At 41.7% G+C, this 17,452-nt stretch overlaps 1 protein-coding gene across 1 annotated transcript in view; it reads right to left on the reverse strand.

The window, feature by feature from the left end:
* HGD (homogentisate 1,2-dioxygenase) overlaps positions 1–16,853 on the reverse strand; it is a 43,128-nt gene extending 26,275 nt beyond the window's left edge. The window contains exons 1-4 of the mRNA XM_004002955.5: positions 16,762–16,853; positions 11,082–11,153; positions 10,206–10,294; positions 6,048–6,153 (exon numbers count right to left, since the gene is read on the reverse strand). Of these exons, the coding sequence (XP_004003004.1) occupies positions 6,048–6,153; positions 10,206–10,294; positions 11,082–11,153; positions 16,762–16,776 (282 nt within the window). The 5' untranslated portion in view covers positions 16,777–16,853. The remainder of the gene's footprint in view (positions 1–6,047; positions 6,154–10,205; positions 10,295–11,081; positions 11,154–16,761) is intronic.
* Between the last annotated feature and the right edge of the window lie 599 nt (positions 16,854–17,452).

Consider the following 17,452-nt stretch of genomic DNA (forward strand, 5'->3'; position numbering starts at 1 on the left):
TGACTGTTGGGATGGACTTCCTGAAATATGGCCTACAAGTTACACCAAGTTTGGGGCTGGAATTAGGTTGGGTGAAGTTAGATTTCTGCCTGCAGAGACGAATATTTGTGGGGAATTTGGGGGATAGGTGGGAAATGAAGTGGGCTAGAAAAACCCTCTGCTGCTCAAGGAATTCCTCTTCTTAGTTCACCAAAGCTGGGTATTTCTTATCAACAGCAAGTAACCATTTGCCTCTAAGGCAAAGAGAGTCTAATAAAGTGGGAATCACTAACTGATAATTGGAAAGAAAATGGAGACACAAAGGGCGAATTGGATTGAACTGTCTTCTCGTCAAAATTCCTTTGTGTGAGTCCAAACCCCTACTACCTTAGAATATAACCACATTTGGAGATAGGGTCTTTATGGAAGTGATTAAGTTAAAATGAGGTTGTTGGGGTGGCCCCTGACCAACCTACTGTGTCCTTATAAGAAGAGGAAGTTCAAACATTTAGAAGGAAGACGTTCAGAAGGAAGATGACATGAAGACAGAGGGAGAAGGTAGCCAACTACAAGCCCATCGAGAAGCCTCAGAAGAAACCCAGCTGCCGACACCTTGATCTCAGACATCTTGCCTCCACGGCTGTGAGAAAACAAATCTTTATTGGTTAAGCCACCCAGTAGGTGGTACTTTGTAAAGGCAGCCCTAGCAAAAGAATAAAGAGGGGAGGGGCCTATGTGGGTGATAAGAAAGAGAAGAGAATATAAGAAAGACAAGACGGAAGAGGAAAGGAGCAGCAGGAGAGTAGGTACTTCTCTCTCTCCCAAGAGGGCGATGGAGACAGGGCAGAGACAAGCAGGTATTTCAGGACGCTGGAGATGGCCTATTTTGCAGGTTTACCTGATGTCCTAGACCACAGGAGAGGACAGAGCTCCAGGAAGAAAAGAGGCAAGTCAACTACTCCAGGTTTGGGGATATTGGGGAGAAAAGGGTTGTGTTTAGCCATGGATGATTTATAATAATAAAAATGGAAACAATCTAAGTACCTGAAAATAAAGGAATCATCTCATAAACATGTCCTGGGTAATTATGCCACATGAAAAACCATCTACATTAAAAGAGTTTGAAAAGACATGGGGCAAAGCATAAAATATGATGTTTCCATTAAAAAAACAGAACGTAAAATTGTATTAGAGCATGACTGTGTGCGTGCTAAGTCACTAAGTCCTGTCCGACTATGCGACCCTATGGACTGTAGCCCGCCAGGCTCCTCTGTCTGTGGGATTTTCTGGGCAAGAATACTGGAGTGGGTTGCCATGCTCTCCTCCAGGGGATCTTCCCAACCCAGGAATTGAACCTGTGTCCCTTGCATTGCAGGCAGATGCTTTACCACTGAGCCACCAGGGAAGCCCTTCTGTGCTCTACAGTATGACCTTATTATCTATGTATTTTAATTACAGTAATTTGTATCTGTTAATCTCAAATTCCTAACTTATTCCCATCCTGCTTGTTTTCTAAGTCTGTGAGTCTGTTTTTTGGCCATGATGCATGTTTTCCAGGATCTTAGTTCCTCGACCAGGGATCAAAACTGAACCTTGGCAGTGAAAGCATGGAGTCCTAGCCACTGGACCACCAGAGAATTCCTGTTTCTGTTTTGTAAATAAGTTCATTTGTATTAGAGTTTACATTACACATTTAATTAGTATAATAATCTCTACTAAGTGAAGTTAGAGAAAGACAACATCATATAGTTTTTTAAAAACATCATTAATTTAAGAGTATTCATAGCCTCTTTTACGTCCCTTACCTGCTCCCTACAGAAAACTCTGCTTTGCTTATCCCCACTCCCTCAATCCTTGAACTTCAGTCTCACCATGTAAATCAAAGTTTTGTCTGCGTGTGCTCGTGCATGTGCTGTGAAAAGTGGATGAGGACCTACCCTCTGACATCTTCTAGTGGCACAAGGTAGGGGGAGGCAGAGGCAAGCCAGGTACTTGTGGTCCCGGCCTGAGCTTGGGAAAGATAAGAGCTCAGGAGAGTGGTGTGAGAGGGTTGGAGTCCAGGGAAAATTGGGGAAAGAGGATTTTAAAAAGTGTTGCTGTGGGTCATATACTGGACACTCTTTGGTGTTTTCAGGAGAAGCAAATGTGCAAAGAAGACTGGAAAGAAAGAAACCAAAACATTGGAAGTAGTTAACTCTGCATTGGTACGATTATTAAGCACTGACACTTTTATGTAAGTTTTGAATAGAACATGACTTAATAGTAAGGAGCAATTATTGTTGTTTAAAGGAAGTACACATATTAGTACTTTCAGCAGCGTGATCTGGGCAGGTTGTATTGCAAAGGGTTAGGAGTGAATAGAGGTGATAAAGTGGGCTTAGATTACTTTCTCAAGGAATCACTATGAATAGGAATGACAGGCAAAAACCTTGAAGAGGCAGGAAATCCAAGACATTTTTGGTGGGAGGGGGTTTTTAGAATAGTGAAACCTAAAGAATGACAACTGCTACTGCTAAGTCACTTCAGTCGTGTCCAACTCTGTGCGACCCCATAGACAGCAGCCCACCAGGCTCCTCATCCCTGGGATTCTCCAGGCAAGAACACTGGAGTGGGTTGCCATTTCCTTCTCCAATGCATGAAAGTGAAAAGTCAAAGTGAAGTTGCTCAGTCGTGTTTGACCCTCAGCGACCCCATGGACTGCAGCCTTCCAGGCTCCTCTGTCCATGGGATTCTCCAGGCAAGAGTACTGGAGTGGGGTGCCACTGCCTTCTCGAAGAATGACAAATGAGACATCAAACACTCTGTAAGGATGTATTGTTTTGAAACAGTTATGATAATTTGTGTGTCCTGGAGGCAGAGGGAGTTTTATGATGTGATCTTTTACTAGCTTTGAAGTATTTCTCACTCAGTCCAAATAATACTGGTTGAGATCTAATAGGTAATTTCCTCAGCTGAGGCTTAACTGGGTCAATAGTCTGATTTTCCAACAGTCAAGACATTAGGGCTAGGGCTATAGTGATAACAAAGATAAACTTTAAAGGACTCTGACTGGTAAAGAGGAATGCTGATTCAGGAATGCTAATTGAAATCTGTAAACTCACAGTTAAATTGGATGTATATTTGTTTGTTAAATTTTGGGATTCCAGAAGTTAGAGGAAGGTGCATGATGCACAAAATTAGGTATATATCTTATGTGAGATATTAATGGTTTGGATTTATGTCCACAGCTGAATCTAAATATAGTCAAAGTTTGCATTAATTCTTAGGTGATTAATTAAATATACACTAAAAGAAAATGAAGTCTTGGAGGACATTATTTCCAATCTTCCTGGGAGGAAATCACAGATGATGGTGATGATAGCTTATCCCAAAATGCTCCCTTGGAGGAAACATTAAGTAACTGTCATGTCTTCAAATACTCAGAGATGACTAATACAGGGAGTTGATGAAGCATTGGATTGGGTCTGTGACAGGTGACATACCTATTGTACAGGTTTCAGCTGGGAAGACTGTCAGATGGATACCTAAAAATAATTTTCTCAGACTTTCTCAGTGAGAGTCTGGAGTACATATTTGGAAGAGGTTGAGGGGGCTGGGAGGAGTGATGAATGCAGATTGGTGTGGTTAATTAATGAAGCATAAAATTAGAAAGAGATATTAACTTGTCAAGAAGGTGTAAACAAAAAGACAAAAGGATAAATTTTTCAAGAACAGCCAGGGTGTGTATCAGGACAGGGGAAGCAGGGTGGCAGGTGTAGATTACAGAGACGGAGGAGGATAAACCACCACGTTGATGGAACTGGTGTCCAACTCAAAGTACAGTTGAGTTCTGGGGCACATCTGTCCCCATTTGTGTGAGCACAGAGTCAAAAATGAGCAGGAGAAATAATGGAGAAGAAATGCATTTGGAGAAATGCACTATGGAGAAAGTGTTGGAAGGAATTCAGAACAGGAGGAAGGTAACAAGTTCGAGGAGAAATGCAAAGCAAGGAAATGGAGAAGGGGAGGAAGAAACAAGTGTGTATTGAGGCTCTACTAGAAACAAGCAGAAACTTTCAATGCATCTATTTGGATGCCTCTGGATTAACTCAGGCTTTTAAATCCAGTTTCCTCATTAACAGATACACACCACTATGTATGAAATAGATAAACAGCAAGGTCCTACTGTATAGTACAGGGAACTATACTCAATATCCTATAATAAAACATAATAAAAAAGAATTTGAAAAAGATTCTATATAAATAAATCACTTTGCTGTACAGTAGAAACTAACACATTATAAATCAACCGTACTTCAATTAAATTTTTAAAACTGCAGTTTCCTCAAACTTCTCTCTCAGAATGTGTGTGTGCCAACTACTTATGCAATAATGAATTTACATGCACAACTGAGGTACTTGACTCTCACCGATGGTGGGAGACTTCCATTTTCTACTTTGCTAATTTCTATAACATTTAAGTTTTTATAAATATATATTACTCTTATAATAAGACAAAATCAGAAAAAATTCTATCAGAATGAGGTTAGCTTCCATAGAAAAGCCACTTGTACCCCCAAATAATCATTATGAAGGGTTGTATTTATGTCAAATAAAATGTATCATAGTAGTCATAGAGATAAACATACGATATAATAAAAGGATATTACTGAGCATATTACACATCACACTCACATTTTCCTTAAAGATTAGGTTTAAAACTTCACCCTCCACCCCCCAAAAATGACATAAGTGTGGCTCCACTATTGCCCACACAACCGCATCTAAGATGATGTACATAGACTGTCAAGTCTTAGATAACTGTGTGAATGATATTAGCAGCAGGCACAGTGGAACTCCCCTCTTCACCCCATATACCAGGCTGATAGTTATCTTAAGGGTCCCATGATTTAATTCCCAAATATCTGCCTAAGATTTTGCCTGCAATCCTTCTTTTAATTAATGCTCAATGGTTTTCAAATTTAGCTCAATGGTTCTCAAATTTAATGTACATAAGAATTACCATACAGAGTAGCACACACAAAAGCATATATCTTATACTTTATGGGGAGTTAAGGGATTTTTCAGAGATGATTTGGTTTGAACTTGTTTAATTTGCTGATTTAACAGCCACCTTGTTCCTTTGTATAATATGAGATTTGGCTCCACTTGAGAGAACTATCAGAAACTTAACTGGGGATTCTCTTTGCTGAATAAGAAAAGAATTAGAAAGCTTACTGTGGTTCAATTACCTTCTCAACTTTCCAAAACAAATATCCAATAAATGCTTAATTTCTGTCCTGACCATGAATCCTTTAGTAGTATAGGTATCCATCCTTTATTTGTTTTTTTTTTTCTGATATGATGGAGTCCTGTTATTAAGCCATTGGGTCTATTAATTAATCTAAAACAAATGAGTATGAGCATTGTAACTCTAAAGGAGAAATTGGAGAATTTGAGATACAACCTGTTGAGGAATCAAGCAGATTTTCAGAGAATGAACAGTGACTTGACCGGTCAAAGACAGCGGGTTAAGTAGAAGGCCAGGGAGGCAAACCTAGGTCTGTTTTCCTTTCTGCCTTATCCTTTTGTTATTGGTGACATGTACCTAAACTCAGGAGCAAAGAGAATACACTCGGGTGCTCAGAAGGTTAAAAAAAAAAAAAGAGCTCAGTCTATTATAGCGCTGGGTGTCTCTCATTACTGAAAGCACAGTACATAAATGATATGCAGAGGGAAAGCCCATTTGTCACTAGACCGAAAGAAGGCAACTTTCAGGCAAGGAATGGAGGTTTGCAGGTGACAGTTTAGGTGAAAATCCACCAGTCTGCAGATGTGTAGATGCATTTTCACCAACCTGTATAATTTCCATTCATTCACTGGGTGCTCCTGCAGCTAGAAAAATGAAAGCTTATACACACACATGTGTACAGGCACGGCCAATCACTTCCAAAAGTCCTACCCAAGGTTGGGCAAAGGAACAGATACACTGTAGCACTTGTTTTAAAAATCTAATTTCTCAAAGACCCAGGTTAGGCTTAAATGTTTATATTTAAAGCTTTGCTCTCCAACTCATAGGACCAGGTTACCTGGTTAGGGTCAGGATTAACTTCGTCCCAGTTGTGAGTGATGTGGCCTTGGTCAATGAATTCAAAAGGCTTGTGACAAACTGAAGGGAGAATCCTATACAGCCAGCTGTGGGGAGGAAACAAGGACACACAAAACTTAGGGTGGTGTTATGGGTGATGCCCAGACTGTCTCAGGAAGTACCATCAGGAAGACACTCAAGTCCACAACGATCTGTGGGCTTTAATGTGAGATGCAATGACGCAGCATCGCTCCTTAATAGCCACTGTTGCCCATAGCCCTGCCTCTTCTCACCTTTCAGCTCTACCCATCAAATGGAGAGTTGGAGGCTCTAGCCCTCGGTTGTTTCCACGCTGGCAAAGAAAGAACTGTCTTTCCCAATGACAACTATAAAGGAAGGGAAAGTACCTGGAGGGATATCTGTGCAGGCAGACCCACAGGAAAACATTAGCTTATATATGTCATTGGGTCCTAATCTTTGCTCTGGCTCTAGTTAAGTGAGGAAAATGAAGCCCACACAGTTTGAGACAATACAGGTGGTTTCTTTGTCAGTCTTGAAATATTAACCAATTTTCTTACTTAAAATTGTAAAATTAATTCATACCAGTGTGAAAAATAATTCAAGCAATTTAAAAAGTCCCAAAAGGTAAAAGACTTTCTCCTCTAGTTTCTCCAGCACCAGTTCTCAGAGGTATTAGAACTGTTTAACAATTTTCTTGTATATTCTTTCAGATGTTTCCAATGTGTAATAAGCAAAATTGCCAAATTGCTGTACCATTTTAGTCTCACAACAATAATGAATGAAAGTGGCTGATTACCAACATCTTTACAAATATGCAGTATTATGGATAATTTTGACCTTAGGTGAAAAATGCTATCTAATTTTTATTTTGAATTACCTTTATTTATGAGTAAGGTTGAGAATCTATATGTTAATGGGCCCCCTGTAATTTTTCTGTGAATTACTTGCCCAAGTTCTTTACTATTTTTCTATTGGGTTGTCTTTTTTATGCTAATTTGTAAGAGATTTAGGAAATTAACACAACTGTACTCTAAAATTATAAAACCATCCATATTTTCCTATAGCACATTTGTAGCTTTGTTTCAAGCTTCTCTGGTGACTCAGAGAGTAAGCAATCCATCTATAATTCAGGAGACCGGGTTTGATCCCTGGGTTGGGAAGATCTCCTAGAGAAGGGAATGGCAACTCACTCCAGTATTCTTGCCTGGAGAATTCATTCCAGGGACCGAGCAGATTGTGAGCAGGCAGAGGAGACTGTGGCCCGTGGGGTCACAAAGAGTCGGATGTGACCAAGCGACCAACACACACACAGCTTTGCTTCAGTGAGAGATGATCTTAATGAGGGAACCCTGAAGGACACCAGGAGGAGAAGCATCCAGAAGTCGAGAGGGACACTGAAACGCACTAAGAGGGACCCACGTCCTCTCAGAGGCTGTTACCCTGACAGAGTACGGCAGGCAGAGGAATACCTCCTGGGGCAATGGAAGATTAGACCTGCTTGAACCGCTTCTGGCCCTTTAAGCTCCAGGACAGTCTACATCAGGAGGTGGAGGTGACCTGGGCTAAAACTGAGTCATTCAGGAGATCAAGCTAGATTTGTTCAGTTTTCTTGTTTCCTCGAGCTCTAGGTGAAGTGATCTCAGGCATTGGACTTCAGACCGTGAATTATTAATAATTATGCCTCGCTAGCATCTAGTAGTATACAAAATTGAGAACACGTATGTGTGTCTTAGAACCAACTGTGAGATTCTGGGCAAGTTTTTTGAGTCTATGTTCCTCATCCTTATCTCCTAGGATTGTTGTCAGGATTCAGAGTTTATGTACCAAGAATGCCTGGTAGAGTAGGTGCTCACTTAATAGATGTGTGTTAAATTGTTTATCTGTCTACCCCTATCATCTAGGTTGTTATGATGGTCCAGATTTTCCACATTCTCTGTCCTGGCTTTCACCTTCTCAGGACTGAAAGGATCAGCTAACTAATCATAAAAACCAACCCCTGATAGATATACTCTCTGATAGTTTTTCGGTGGGGGTGAGGAGTCCTGAACCCTGTGGTTTAAATGCTGCTGCTGCTAAGTCACTTCAGTCGTGTCCCACTCTGTGTGACCCCATAGACGGCAGCCGACCAGGCTCCCAGATCCCTGGGATTCTCCAGGCAAGAACACTGGAGTGGGTTGCCATTTCCTTCTCCAATGCATGAAAGTGACAAATGAAAGTGAAGTCACTCAGTTGTGTCCGACCCTCAGCGACCCCATGGACTGCAGCCCACCAGGCTCCTCCATCCATGGGATTTCCCAGGCAAGAGTGCTGGAGTGGGGTGCCATTGCCTTCTCCATGCGGTTTAGATGAGTAGTGACTAAATGTAGGAATACCAGGCTTTCTCACTTAAGGATGGGGTTGGCTCCATCTTCCCCCTGGGGATTTTGAGCATTTTCAGAAAACTCTTGTGGATACCTTTGAAGAGTTCTAGACAGATGGGTGAACCGTGCCTAGTGTCCTTTTTTTTTCAGCCGAGTTTGTATAACTCCCCAGGCAGCACTACATTGCCCTGGACAGAGATTTAATTCTGATTCAGGGAATGGTGCCAGCATCTTAATGAAATGCCAACAGCTCCTTTTCAGCCTCCTGGAACAGAGCTCTACTCCTGCTGGCTGAAGATATTGCTGAATAATGGGGGCAGGCAGCAGAATTCGGAGTCCAGGTGTCCCGTTAGTGAATGGGTCATAAAGTCAAAAACATAGCCATGGAGGCCAGGCTGTCATAAATTAGAATGGACAAGAATTGTCTGTGTGCTTACCTTACCTTGGCTATCTGGGCTTGCAGAGAGAGAGAGATGATTAAATAGTGATAGAATTAATCCTGATTTGACAAGTATGGGAAACTATCTCTTCCCCTCTTCATCTGCAAATCTAGCGAGAGAGAAGCAATATTGATATTGATGTGATAACAGCACCTGCCACTCAATTTTCTGACAGCCTCTTAGGGATACCATGCATTAAAGGGAGACACTCTGTTATTGTGGCAATAATGATGATTATGGTAATTAATGTTAATTGAGCACTCACCAGGTACCTGGCAATGTGCTAAGGACTTTGCATACATTCTTTCCTTTAATCCTCTTCAAGACTATGAAATAAGCACTATTATTATCTTTTTTACAAATGAAAAACCAAAAGGCTCTAAGAGGGTAGATGACATGCCCGAGGTCACACAGCTGAAAAGAGCAGGAGCCAGGATTTAAACTCAGGAGGCCTGACTGCAGTGTGGGCATGATTAACCAGTAAGGGGAACAATCTATCATTTGTGTGGTCCATGATGCTCTTGTACTCGGTCTCATTTACTTCTCAGGAAGACTCTCTGGAGATAAACCCAATCATCTTCCACTAAGCTGTGCAAGACTGCCTACCCTCTGCCCCCAACCTCCAATATAAATAGCAGCCCTCTTTGCAGATACCTTCATCTGGTCTGAAATTCTTGCAACTGGACACGGCTTGTTTAAGTCACAACACATAACTGCCTCCCCAAATCACAACACCTACTGCATCTTATCTGCACCATAGGAGTTAACCAAGGCAGTGTGTCCACTGACCTGGCTTGTAGGACATGGGAACACGACACGTTGTGCTAATGAATGTACTGGTTTCCAGCAAAGGCAAATTCCAAGGAGAAAAAACCTTATTAATTCAAACCACAAGGGGCCATAATACATGACCTTTCATCTAACCCATGCTTGGATTATCCAATATTTTCATCCAAAGAACATAATACTTCTAGTCAGCTGAGGAAGATATTGCACTGAATCTTCTGTAACTTTGAGTTAATCAGTATTTTTTAAAAAAAAAAAAAAGTAAAACAGAATTGGACAATTCCTAGGGGAAGTCCAGATTATGAGGAACATTTTTTTCTGAGTACAAGCAATAATTTGTAAATGTCACTAGACATGTCTATTTTCTAGGCTCTATGCAGCTGTTCTCTCCACCTCTTCCAACAGTCACTTGATTCTAGCTGGAGATGAGATTCATCCTTCCCTGACTATGATCCAAGGCACAGTCTATAAGAAGCAGGATTTGGGGCAGCCCTGGGAGGTTGTGGCCCAAGTATAGGAGGCAGAATTAAATACTAGTTATAGCTCCCATACCTTCTTTTATTGGTGCTCCGTGGACAAGTGAAAGCTGATCCTGAGAGCTGCTCAGCATACAGATTGTAGGGGCAAACTTGAGGATTATTCTAAAACAAAGGAGGCAATAAATGACATCACTCCATCAGAAAGGTATCCCACCTTCCCATGAAACAACTCAGTGGGGGAAGTTCTGGCTTGGATGGGGATGCTCTGGGTCACTTACTGCACATGACCATCTTCAACCTATATATCCTTCTTATAATAATGTTTTAGGTAACTTATTGTATAAAATTTATAAATTATAACCTATCTCACCCTTCAGAAATATCCCAGTGCTGACATATGAGTATATGTCTTTCTATTCTTACCCTCCAAAATGGGGATTCTGTGACATGTGTAGTCTTCTTAATAATTAGCACATTAAAATAGAGAAAACAATATATCATGAGCGTTTTTTATGCCATGAAATAGTCTTCAATTTTTTTGAAAGATTTTTGTTTGCCATAGTTTTTATTGTAACCAATACTAGTGTGAATATCTTTGTGTACACATTTTAAAACAAGGGCTGATTATTTTCTCCCCATTGTCATATCTTATGCTGTTCAAAGAAGTATAAGAAAGTCCCCTAACCCTGAACATGGGGGATCCTCCTGAAAGCCCTACAGTTAGTCTTACTTATTTTGGGATAAGTGTTTTGCCATAGGTAATCATCATCCAACTTTAATTTTTGTATTATTGCTGTTCAGTATCCCAGTTGTCTTAACAATCTGTAAAACTTTTAGATAGTTCACAGGCTAATACAATAGCTATGGTGGGAAGAGGCACTTGACCTGAAGGCTGGTATTACATTCCCTTAATTCAGAGCTCTCTAATTAATATTTTATTTACTCATACCTGTCCTTCTGGCAGGGCACCTGGGCAGCGAGGGTCCTCTGAGGCACACTCATTCCCGAATCCAGAAATGTACTGCATGTGACAAGACACAAAGGCCACCATCAATGGGACTTAAAGGGTATTCTGCTATTTGACTATCTACGAAGGTAAGAAATTTCTCTATGGACATGTGTTTATCATGTTCTATACATCATATCTTTACTATGTCTTGGCATGTGACCCATTTAGGACAGATAATTTCCCTGCGTGAATTTCAAAGACCCACAGTTGACTGGGAGAAGAGTGCTGGATATTGCATAGACTCACCTCCCCTAGCTGTACTTACTTAATTGATTTATGGGCTTGTTCTTAATTGTCCCACTCCAAGAATAGGTTCTTTAATTCTGGGTCCATCAGGGAGTTCCTGAGAGGGGAGATGGGCTCAACTCCAGGTTAGTAAGATCTTGCTTGCCTAGATAGAAACCTCCCTGAGGTTGGCGCTCCACTCCCCCTCCGTACACTGAAACAAGCAGCTACAAGGAGATGTATGGATCCAATCTGACAGCAAAACCCTTGAGAAAAAGCCGTCCAATCAACCTGGCTGCAGGCAAAAGCCTATGTCATCTGGGTCACATACAGAGCACTTGTATATATGTTTGCATCTATGTGGATACAGGAAAACAAAATTTGAAGATATGGGTGGCCTTCAGGAGAAGGGTCAGACTGGAATCTGTCCTCAGTGGCACAAAGGAGTGCATTCTGCCTGCCATCTGTTTACTTTACATTCAGAGAGAGGAAAAGAGAGTTTCTCAACAAAGTGTGTAGGTCCCCTGAAACTGACTCTGACAACACTTAACACACTTGTGAGTTCTTGTTCACTCCCTGGCTTTTCTGCTGGTTTATAAGCTCCATAAAGGCAGGAACTACAGCATCTTGTTTACCTCTATATATGACCTGTGCCTTGTTTATAGAAGGTACTCAATAGATACCTATTGTTTTAGTTTCCCTTTGAAGCCTATGCCAGCGCAAGAGTATGTATCCTGCTCTAAGTAGGGTTGTGTGTGTGTGTGTGCACGTGCGTGCGTGTGCTAAGTTGCTTCAGTCGAGTCCAACTCTTTGTGACCCCATGGACAGCAGCCTGCCAGGCTCCCCTGTTCATGGAATTCTCCAGGCAAGGATACTGGAATGTGTAGCCATGCCCTCCTCCAGGGGATCTTCCCGACCGAGGGATTGAACCCACATCTCTTGCATATCCAGCATTTGCAGGCAGGTTCTTTACCAGTAGGGCCACCTGGGAAGCCCAAGTAGGGTTAGGATCAACCCCCCACACCCTTTTCTCTAACTTAAACGTCAAAAACGGCTGTTTTCTTCCCATAGTTGTTTCTTAAATGTACTTAGTTTTAGCCCATGAAGATGAAAGTGCAGCCTCACTCAGTGAGTGAAATACCACCATCTGAGCACAGTCTCTAAGAGATATAAGAAGGATGTAAGTGGGTGGAGGATAAGCCCTCCAGAGTTCTCAGCAGCGTGCAGAAGGGTGAGCTTGATGGAATACACCTGCACGTGTGAGCACCGAGCAGGGCAACAGCTGCCCATACTTGGAAGGAATATCAAATGTGAAATGTTAGAACCTAGAAAGCAATGGAACGGAAATTATTCCTTTTTGCCTCCAGACACAGTATTTTTTTTATATTTGAAAATCTATCAGCACTAAAAACAGCGAGTTATATTACACACAGATTGGTTAACAGCAGTGGCATGTAGTTTGGAATGATTTCTTTGGGGAAATGGCAGAGACCATCCAACATTATGACTCTCCACTGAATACAATTTTCTTCTCTCTAAATGAACCTCATGCTCACCAGCAAGAGGATTGAATCTGAGCTGCTGAGAAATGGTAATGACTCCAGATTATCTTTAGCTCTGTGGAATGGAATTTTAGACCAGTCTTGACTGAAGCCACAGGGTGTCACAGTGCCTTCACCATGTTCCGCTGCTGCGTTGTTTCTGCAAAGGGAGGCAGGCAGGTCTGAGTGCTGAGTAAGACAGCTGAGGTCTCTGGCAGGAGTGAGTAGGTTTACTCATTAACTTGCTTCATTCTTTGCAATTGCCGGCCTCAGAGCAGAGTCCAGGGTGATTTGTACATTGGAAACAGAGGAAAAGAGACTCACTATGTGTAGTTTTAAAGCATTTGCTTCAGACTGCTTTAAAAAATAGAAAAGAAAGTAGAAAGAACAGCTGGTGGTTTGGAAGGGAGCCACCCAACTTGGAGAGAGGTGTGAGTTCTGAACTGGTTTCCCACTCTTAGCTGCGGGGCATTGGCTGAAGAGGAGGGTGGAAACTGCTGAGTCATTCTCAGACCAGTTGGTTTTCCAAATCTCCTGAGAGAAAAATTACAGATGAGTTTGTTAGAGCTTTAAATATCTTGTGCCTCACTGCTGAATATATCAGAATGGAGGAAGCAGTGTTCTGCAGCTGCTTTCCCAAGGCTTTGAGATCAAGGGCAGAATCTGAACTCTGCTCCTATAGGCTGTGAAAATCCAAGCTTTCAACTCCAGCTGATTCAGTGACTATACAAATACATCTTATACAAATAAATAAATAAATAAATAAATAAATAAATAAATCTGACATTAAGTGTGTGTATTTATATGCTTTCTTCAATCTGGATTTCTGAATAATTTTATCCAACATAAAAATATGATTTTGTTCCCTTCCAAGAGAATTATACACATCCTTTCCACATCCCTTCTAAAGAACAAATGACTGAACTCCATATCATTTCAGTAGCGTCAGTTCTTTGGCAGTTCCCTAGTGTACAGATTTCTAATTCTCACTTGGTCCCCAGGATATGATTTACTTGTCAGTGTAGTTTTATGAGGTGCTTTCGCCTTAATCTGATTCTGGATAACACCCTGATGGGATGAGCAGATGGTGTACCTCACCTCCTTTTACAGGGCATGAGGAAAAGTGAGAGAAGTCAGGGCAGAGATGGAACTATAGCTACCTTTTTCTCCTTTGTAAAGGGTCCAGTATTTTTAGTTAACCTTGTTGGGAACATAGATTATAGATTGCTAGGTGAACTTGCCGATTATTGCAAGTGGATTAAACTGCACTAGGCTGAAGAGTGAGTGGCTCTCCAAACATATCTATGTCTTAATCCCTTGAATTTGTGAGGGTTGCCTTATATAGCAAAAGAGACTTGGCAAATGTGATTAAGAATCTTGAGATGGGGAAATGTCCTGGATTATTTGGGTGTGCCCTAAATGCAATCAGGGCTTCCCTAATAGCTCAGTTGGTAAAGAATCCACCTGCAATGCAGAAGATCCCGATTTGATTCCTGGGTCAGGAAGACCTGCTGGATAAGGGATAGGCTACCCACTCCAGTATTCTTGGGCTTCCCTGTGGCTCAGCTGGTAAAGAATCTGCCTGCAATACGGGAGACCTAGGTTCGATCCCTGGGTTTGGAAGATGCCCTGGAGAAAGGAAAGGCTACCCACCCCAGTATTCTGGCCTAGAGAATTCCATGGATTGTATAGTCCATGGGGTCGAAAAGAGTCAGACACGACTGAGCGACTTTTCACTTCACTTAAATGTAATCACATATATTCATAAAAGAGGGTGGTAGAGGAGGATTTGATGACAGAAGAGGAAAAGGTGATATGATGATGGAAGCAGAAGTCAGAGTGATGCACTTTGAAGGTGAAGAAAGGGACCATGAATCAAGAAATTTCTAGAAGCTGGAAATGCAGGGAAATGGATTCTTCCCTTGAGTCGTCAAAAGGAACCAGCTAAACACTTTGACTTTAATCCATGGAAACAGATTTTAGACTTCTGAACTCCAGAATTTATTTTCCAGAAGAAAATAAATTTAGTCATTTTAAGCCATTAAATTTGTGGGAATTTGTTACAACAGAAACAGGAAAGTGATACGATAATTATGTAGAGTGGGGGTCCCATCTTCAACTAACCATTAGAATCACCCCCAAAGCTTGTTAAATACAGACCCAAACCTAGTAAATCAAAATAGTTAGTCCTGGGGCCCAAAGTCTGCTTGTTAAACATCTCTTTTCTATAGAAATGAGGAAATCAAGACTTGTAGAAGTGAAACAGCTTTAGAACATAGTGAGGTTCATTTAAAATTAAATTTTATTATTATATCCTTTGAATTTTCTTCCCCCAATTGTGCTGCTTTTATGTAAATATGATTTCATTTGAGGCTCTGGGTTGGTATATCCATTACAAGGAATAAATAAAAGCAGATTTTTTTTTAAACTTAAAATGTGTATTGATTAGAATGATGCAATCTGGCTTTCTGTGTTTGGATCTGTGATCTCTAGAGCTAACCTTTCCTTGCAGAGATTAGACAGCAGGCTGGTAAGAATGCCTTTGAAACTGAGAACAAAGACCAGCATACAATTTACATTGGTGTGCTGGTGCTGTGCATATTAAGTTTCTTAAAAATTTCGGCAGGATAGGATTTTATATATTATTTATTTATAAATGGTAAGGATGTTTTCATCCTGCTGAACTTCCTCTAGGATTTTCATCAGGAAATAAATTTTTATGTACTCCCCCTCTTCTAAGGCTTCAACTACCATCATTGATATGATGACCTACTGTATCTTGTCTCCTGGGCTTCCCTGGTAGCTCAGATGGTAAAGAATTTGACTGCAGTGCAGGAGACAAGAGTTCAATCCCTGGGTTGGGAAGATCCCCTGAGGAGGAAATGGCAACCCCACTCCAGTATTCTTGCCTGGAAAATTCTATGGACAGAAGAGCCTGGTGGGCTGCAGCCCATGGGGTCACAAAGAGTTAGACATGACTGAGTGACTAACACGCACAGACAGACACATTTCTAGTCTCCTAGCTCTCCCCTCTTCCCTAAGTTCCAAACACATACAACTGACCATGTCTTGGTATCTCATCTTTGGTTATCTCTGGAGCAACTCAAATTTGACTCTTGGATCTCAGAACAAGATCCAGAGTCTGTGTGTGCCGCGCCTTTGCACTCGCTATTTCTTCTAGCCCTGACCCCTTCTAAGTTAGTCAATTTCAACTTCTCTCTTAGGACTGAGCTCAGGAAGAGTTTCCCTGGTGACTTACATGCTAAAGAACCTGCTTGCAGTGTGGGAGACCTGGGTTTGATCCCTGGGTTGGGAAAATTCTCTGGAAAAGGGAATGACTACCCTTGCCAGTATTCTTGCCTGGAGAATCCCATACATATTTTTCAATTGCAGATTAAATAATAAGGAATTATTTCCTAGAGGAAGTGCTAGGACTTCTGCTGGTCAAGGGCTGATTGTGAGCCTCAAAATAACTGAATAGATTAAACATATCTAACTGGTGGGCTGGAGGCTGTCCAGGAAACTGTAGCGACAGGAAGGTGTGTGAGAGTAGGGACTGGCAAACAGTCACAGGGAGAACTGTGTCTGTCCATAGTGGAGGAGAGCCCTTATAAGGTCTATAGATTCCCAAGACAATATATGAACTGAACAAGACAAGAGATAGACAATTAGACTGTCATCTATTTTCTTTGTCATCCCCCAGCCCCCGCCATGCTTACGGCAAAGCCTTGAACACAGTAGCTTGGACCAGGGCCTCTCTAAGTTAGTGTTAACCCTGGCTCTCTGGAATTTTCAGAAGCTTCCATGAATTGTGGCTGAAGAAACGACAGCAAACTGGCCAGATAGTTTCTTACCTTCAACTCAGTCATTTTCCTTCTGCTGCAGGTATGATGATTTCGGGAAACCCAGGCCCAGATGCTTCTGCTTCTCCTGCAAACCACCCTCTGGGTGTTATTCCACTTCACTGTGCTCACTGGCCAGCAGGTCACTCAGATCAGTCACAGGCATTTCCTAACCGGGCTACGCTAGGGAGAAAGTCCAGCATGCGTGTTCCCAAACTGCTTTCCTAACTGCCTTGGGTTTTTATTAAACCTGGGCTGTTTCTAAAGAGTTTGCAGAGGCCTGTCTCCTTTTCACCAGAGATAAAGGTTGATCAGTTATTTGTTTCAGGTTAGGGAAGGAGGCTCATCACTAAAGGCAGAGAATTTAAAGCTCTCTGTGAGAGGAACTGTGGCAGTTAATGCTTTCTGTGTGAGGCAAAGGCTTCTCCACTCAGTCCTGACTGAGGCCAGGAAGGAACACGGCGGAGTGTTCGCTCTCTGAGAGCAGAGAGGAAACTAGCTGTGCCCTGACACAGGTGTTTTCACATAGCTGCCTGAGACATGGACCGGGTCTGGGCAGCTCTCCACAGTTGCCTCCCAGGGATGAGCTGGATGAACAGTTCAGAGCGAAGCACTCCAGTTAAAGCCAATTTAGATATTTACTGTTGTTCCACTTAATTTCTCAAATGTATTTAGTGTTCTTATAAATTCCTTAAGAATATTA

The sequence above is a fragment of the Ovis aries genome, chromosome 1 (assembly GCF_016772045.2).
Source record: "Ovis aries strain OAR_USU_Benz2616 breed Rambouillet chromosome 1, ARS-UI_Ramb_v3.0, whole genome shotgun sequence".
In the NCBI taxonomy this organism is placed as follows: domain Eukaryota; kingdom Metazoa; phylum Chordata; class Mammalia; order Artiodactyla; family Bovidae; genus Ovis; species Ovis aries.